The 6938-nt window shown below is 41.9% G+C and overlaps 1 protein-coding gene across 1 annotated transcript; it reads left to right on the plus strand.

Annotated features, from left to right (window-relative positions):
* The first annotated feature begins 406 nt into the window (after nucleotides 1-406).
* LOC121156565 (olfactory receptor 4B1-like) lies at nucleotides 407-1336 on the plus strand. Its single transcript, XM_040980354.1, has one exon. It carries the CDS (start codon nucleotides 407-409, stop codon nucleotides 1334-1336), a length of 930 nt encoding a protein of 309 aa, XP_040836288.1.
* The last annotated feature ends 5602 nt before the right edge of the window (nucleotides 1337-6938 follow it).

Below are 6938 nucleotides of genomic sequence, written 5' to 3' on the forward strand. Positions count from 1 at the left end.
TGGAAATGCAATTAAGAAAATACACACATAATCTATGCACTTGAATGGCTTCCCTGATTAAAAATTCTGTATGCTGAGTGAGAAAGAACCCTGAATTGAAAGACTTGTCGGAGTCTCAGAATTCACTGTTTTTTTGTGTGTGTGACCTTCCACAAACAGACACCTCAAACCTTAGTTTTCTTATAATAAAATAATTAAAATGTAACAAGGTAAAGTATTATAAAATATCAGATTGTTGATATTTAATGCTGAAGGTGTACATGCCGGCCCAGTGAGTGAGTGAGTGAGTACTCCACGCTTTACACTCTCTGAAGTGCTACACAGAAAGTGAGTTAGTGTTACAAGTGCTGTGTGTTTTATTGCAGGACTGTCACTACTCAGTGTTGATCCTACCGGAACTGAATAAATGGCCAGTACCAATAATGTGACTGAATTTGTTTTCAATGGGCTTTTCCAGGATCCAGATGTGCAAAGAGTGTGCTTCGTGGTGTTTCTTCCCGTGTACCTGGCCACACTGGCAGGCAATGGCCTCATTGTCCTGACAGTCAGTGTCAGTAAGAATTTGCGCTCCCCCATGTACTTCTTCCTGGGCTACCTGTCCTTTGTGGAGATCATATACTCCTCTATTATTGCCCCTAAATTTCTCACTGATTTACTTGCCAAGGTCAAAGCTATTTCCTTGCAGGGCTGTCTAGCCCAGATATTCTTCTTCCACCTCTTTGGGGTCACTGAGATCCTCCTCCTCACCGTGATGGCCTATGACCGCTATGTGGCTATCTGCAGACCCCTCTACTATACAACCATTATGAGCCGGCCTGTGTGTCACCTTCTGGTGGCTGGTTCCTGGCTGGGGGGCATCATTCACACTATGGTCCAGATCCTGGTTGCAGTGCAATTGCCCTTCTGTGGCCCCAATGTGATTGACCACTACTTCTGTGACCTCCATCCCTTATTCAAGATCGCCTGCACTGACACTTTCATAGAAGGAGCTATTATATTGGTCAATAGTGGGCTATTCTCTGTCTTCTCCTTCCTCTTCTTGGTGTCTTCTTACGTTGTCATCCTGTTCAACTTGAGGAACCATTCGGCTGAGGGCAGGCGCAAAGCCCTCTCCACCTGTGCCTCTCATATCACCGTGGTCATCTTGTTTTTTGGTCCTGCCATCTTCCTCTACATGCGGCCATCCTCCACCTTCACTGAGGACAAGCTGGTGGCTGTATTCTACACGGTCATCACCCCCATGCTGAACCCCATCATCTACACGCTCAGAAATGCAGAGGTCAAAATTGCCATGCGGAGGTTGTGTGGCAAGAAGGAGCACTCAGGGAGAGAGTGAAAGGAGCACCGAGGGATATGGACAGTGATCCAGGACGTGTGTTTCATTGTTCTTAGTTTTTGAAATGGATTTTAATTTTAGTGGGAAATCCAAGAAAAGTAAAAGCAAATATGACAGATTAATACTATTATTCTTGTGATTAGTTGCCAAGGTGTGCTGTTGTATTGCATGAACTGCTGAGTTCTGGTAAAACTGATGACTCTTGTGGAACTTGATTATCTCCATGCTGTCCTACGGTGTCAGGAGTTTGGTCCTTCCTTCCTTCCTTCCTTCCTTCCTTCCTTCCTTCCTTCCTTCCTTCCTTCCTTCCTTTCTTCTTTCCCCTCCCCTCCCCTCCTCCCCTCCCCTCCCCTCCCCTCCCCTCTCCTCTCCTTTCCTCTCCTCTCCTCCCTTCCTACTAATTTTCTTTTCCCTTTACTCTCTCCATTCCTTTTTCTTAGTTTCCCAACTTGTCTCGTGATAACCTGAGATTCATAAAAAAATTAAATCAAAGTAGTTATCAGGGAATATCTAAAGCTGAGGTAGCAGTGGTATCTTTATTTGCAAAATCTCTGAGAAAATTACAGAATCATGGGCTCAGTGTGATAGCCTTAGTGTATAAAGTTCTCGCCTGGCCCTCATTGGGATCCCATATGGGTGCTGGTTTGTATCCTGGTTGCTCCACTTCTCATCCAGCTTCCTGCCTGTGACCTGGGAAAGCAGCAGAGGATTATCCAAAGCCTTGGGACCCTGCATCCACATGGAAGAGGCTCCTGGCTTCAGATCAGTTCAGCTCCGGCCTTTGTGGCCATTTGGGGAGTGGACCAGTGGATGGAAGATCTTCCTCTGTCTCTCCTTCTCTATGTAAATCTGACTTTTCAGTAAAAATAAAAAAATAAATATTACAGAATCACAGCTAGAAGTGCTTCTTGTCATAAGTCTTGGCAGTGTCTTGTCTAGCATAGGCCATCTGGTCATGAGTACCAGGAAAGCTCTTGGGGCAAATTTAGTTTTTGTGACCTGTTGGCATCAGTCATAGTTCATTCATCTCCTTGAGTTCTTACACAATGTTAAAGACCCATACAAAAATAATATCAAAGTAACATTGATTCTGTCTCTTGGGTGAAAGGTAAAGTTAAATATTTTCACAAAAAGGAGGTCCTTGTTAGTGTTCATAGATACAAAAAACCACTTAATGTCAGGATACACATATTGGGTCTGAACTGAAGAATAAAGGGGAGGTTAGGTGCATGTCTATGCTGGACCCCTATAGTTTGTTCAAGTGGTCATGACAAGTACAAATCTTGTAATTCCCATCAGCATTTAATGAAGGCAGACAAGACAGTATGAGTCTGTGTTATTTAGACTCCACCTCTACCCCACCTCCCCACATGTTCACAAACTGTGGTAATCAGCTGAACAATGTCCCTTGTTGAATCTGAAGTTACACACACTGGAACTGGATTTACATTGCACTTTCCACATTTTGTTGAGGATTGAGTTAAACAGTGCTGGGAGCTGCCCAGGCAGGTGGGTACAAGCTATAGATTATAAGCTTTGAGGCCTTTCCCCTTTTTCCTGTAGGTACTGGTTGAATATTTAGGTGAATAGTGATTTTAAAGGTTCTGGTAGGGTTTGGATGTGGTTTCATATCTCCTAAAGGTTAATTACAGTTTGGGGCTTAGGCTCTGGGGTGGCTGTTATGGGAAAATAGGACCTAGTAGGAGGTCCTTAGGTCACTAGAGGTGTATTCTTGGGAAGCAGTTCTTGTGAAACCTCTTGACTTCTCTGGGGAAGATTGTTATGGAGGGAGCATATCTGGTCACTCCCATGTGCATCTGCCTCCTGATTTGCTGTGTGATCCCGTCTCTCTCTATGCTCCCCCAGTGCCATTTGCCATGGGTCTTCCTTATAACCGAACCAGTGCAGGCATTGTGCTGTTGATCCTCTAAGTCCGTGGTAAAATAATAATCTCTCAGGAAAGTGGTATGTGTCTGGAGTTTTGCTGCAGCAATGCAAAGTTTACTAGGAAACCTTCACCTCCTCTGGTATTCCCAACCACAGCTGTCACTGACCATCACTAATCCTTGAGAAAAAACTGCATTTTTTTTTGACCTGTGGTCTTTTTTACATGGCAAAATTCTAAACATCCATTATGATCTCAGTTACAAAGCCTTCTCTGATCCCTCCACGTCCTTGATTTAAATGTGACTTGGCTCTTTTCAAATTTATTTCACATTTACACCACGCCATGGCCCCACTCCTTCAAGCGTAATTAATTTTTGTGTGGGTTTCTCTCTTGTTAACCAGTTAGCTATCTTGGGTAGCACAACCTGATAATGCTTGTTGACTAAACAACCATTAGACCTTGTGCAGTCCTTGGTATACCCATGTTTGTAGATTTTCTTCCTTTTTTCTTTAATGATCTATTTATTTTATTTGAAATGTAGATTTTACAGAGAAAGAGAGAGAGAGAGAGAGAGAGAAGGTCTTCTTTCTGCTGGTTTGCTCCTCAAATGGCTGCAAAGGCCAGAGCTGAGTTAATGCAAAGCTGGGAGCCAGAGTCTCTTCTGGTTTCTCATGTGGATGCAGAGTCCCAAGGACTTGGCCCAAGAAGGGAGCTGAAATGGAAGTGGAGTAACTAGGACAGGAACTGGTGCCCACTTAGGATGCTAGCACCACCGGCTGGAGGGTTATTACGCTCTGTGCCACGACACCGGTTCCTGTAGGTTCTTGAGTACTCTCCTGACAGACAGCACATTTCTTGCTACAATTTTAACAGTTTCAGACTCTGACATCCATTAGGTTTTTCCACTTATCAGTAAACCACAACCCAATATCCAAGTCATTCAATGTTTCTGGACACTTGTTATTAATTTTTTTTTGTAGAAATTCAATGAGGCTGATGAAAGCAGAGTGTCATAATATTTTGTACTTTAGTCATATTATATACACTTGAGGCTGTTAGAAAAGAACATGGTGCAAATAGCATCAAACCCCAATATTATCATTATCATCATCACCATCAGTGCTGCTTCTCAATTTGTTTTGCATGTGTAACATCTATATCCCTGACCATATCATCTTTTTGTTTTGTTAGAGTTATTCATGAATAAGCCTGGGTAATACTTCAAAAGATTTTAAGCATCTGAAGTAAGTTCCAACCTTTTATTTGATATTTCTTTGGGCTAAGCAATCTCTGTTGTTTAATTGCTTTTGAATATTTAATATGCTGCTTGACACATCTTAAATATTCAGTTAATATTTGTAAAATAGATCTTGACTGTAATGAAGCCATCTCACCATCTTTTAGAGTAAATGCTTTTGCGTTTTGATCATGTTTATATTAAATAATGTGGTGTAACACATATGGTTAAACACAGTGGAAGTGCCTTCCCATTCTCCAATATCTTGCTTGTAATAAACTAGATGAGGATGCTGAGAGGCAGGCAACCTTGACTGAAATACAGGGTTAGTTTCTTAGCTGAGAGCTTTGTTCAGAACATCATCAATGAAAAGTAGCTGAGCACTGCCCAGGCCGGTGACATCTATTAACAGAACCATGAGAGTTCTCACGGGTTAGCTTACCTGCTGACTATGGCTTCCTGGTGGAGCTATTGATAGAAATGACTTATTTTGTTCTGGCCTCATTGGAAAGAGCACAGAGGTGAAAGGAATGCAGCTTTCCTCATTTAAGGTAACAGGGTTGTTGTGAAAGTTCAAAGATGTCTTCTCAATTCACAGAAGTTAAAATAGGGGTTTGTCTACAGTTGTTGTTTTTGTCCCATTGAACAAACCCTTTTTAGGTAATGCCTATGACATCATTTTCTGGAAGCTGGTGAAGTGATGTAAATACTCTGTAGAAATAATTTTGTGTCCTTTTTCATGAGTTGTTTGTGTCCTTTAAAGACCTAGGGTTGACTGTAAACGGTGGGAATACAAAACTCAAAGAGTTGGAATCACAACAGTGCTGAGGCAGAATGACCACACTGACGGAGGCTCTTCTACCTGGTCAGGACCGACGTTAACACAACTGAGCCCTGGAAATGTGGCTGGTGAGACCAAGGACCTGAGTTGTATTTTACTTTCAGACATTGACTATTTTACTTTTTATATAAATATATATAAATATATATTTATTTATTGGGTACAGAATGATTTGATACATGTAATTAATATTTTTATCTTCTTGAACACCTAAAATTTTTTTGATCAATAGTTAATAGTTGTGCACATTTAACAGTAATAATTATACATATTTATGTGGTAGAGTATGGCACTTCAATAATATGTACTGTGTTTCTAATCAGTGTATACAATGTGTTTTTAATGGCTTTTAACATTGACATTGACATTTAGAAAGCTGCATTTGGTATGGGTGCATGTAATATTGGACAGCAGAGCTCTAGAATTTCATTTGTGTTTCAGGAGCCTGGGAAAGAGAAAGGAAGGACTCGAACCAATAGCTTTCCTCTGTGGGGGATTTTCCAACAGTGCCACGTAGAGCATCGCATTTCTCTTACTGGATAAAAGTAGTCACAGGAGCACTCTGAACAGTGAGAGAAGTGGAAATTATGCTCTTTGACTGTGGGTGGAAATCTGTTCAACTGAAATTCAGTTTTCCTGTTTCTGAAGAGGAGAGGAGAGAAGTTGTAAGGATTGCAGTAGAATCTCATGCACTTTCTACAAATTCCCAGGTCACGAAAATATTCTTACTAGACATACTTGTAATGGCATGTATTTGTAGCATAATTAATGATATCTGCCATTTTCTTAGCTTTTAGTTTCATTCAATAATTGGTTCCACAAGATTTTTGAGTATGTAAACTGTGACAAGCATTGTCCAAGTGTCAGGGACACAATGACCTAAATAGAGACCCAGAGTGTAACTACCTTCATGGAATTCATGTTTCAGGTAAACACTTTGATGTTTGAAGTTCCTGCGTTCTGGAAGAAACCCAAGGCTTCTGTGATCTGACTGTTGCTTGGGCACTCCCCACACTGGCCGTCTGCGGCACTTGACACAGCTCCCATTCACCCCTGGAAACAGTAACCCCATTTTCTCTCTCCTGTTCCCTTTCCTACCATTTTGGAGGATCCTTCTCAATTTGTTTGGTTGTTTCTTCCTCATTTCTCCCATTTAAAAAAATTATTTTTATTATTGTTTACTGACACTGTTTCATAGGCTCTGGGATGTCCTGTCCCCTCCCCAAGTTCTCTCCCTCCTCACCATTGATTTTCATCCTAGTATTACAATGGGTGGTTGTTCATGATGTCAGGAAACACTGCAAAAACAGCATGATGGACTTAGACTGGGTCTGAGGAGATGCATTTGAGTGGCCTGGCTTTAAATCAAAGTCATGTGTTGGTGATTCTCAGATTCACAGTGCCAACCAGACCTCTTGGTTTGTATTCTCAGTCACCTGGTGTCAGTCAGCATCGCTGCTGGGAAGCCTGGGAGGCAGTGCCCCGGGACACGTCCGAGCTGTTTTCCTCTTGGTCCCTATGCCTTGCCTTCCCAAGGTCATTCCAGCTTAGTGAGTGGCAGTTACGCTCTGGTTGTTCAAGTCTAAGACCTTGGAGATAGTCTGCTTTTTCCCTTCCTTCTCCCTCCCTTTCTTTC

Source organism: Ochotona curzoniae, unplaced genomic scaffold, assembly GCF_017591425.1.
Source record: "Ochotona curzoniae isolate NIBS_2020 unplaced genomic scaffold, NIBS_Ocur_1.0 contig_3432, whole genome shotgun sequence".
Taxonomy (NCBI): domain Eukaryota; kingdom Metazoa; phylum Chordata; class Mammalia; order Lagomorpha; family Ochotonidae; genus Ochotona; species Ochotona curzoniae.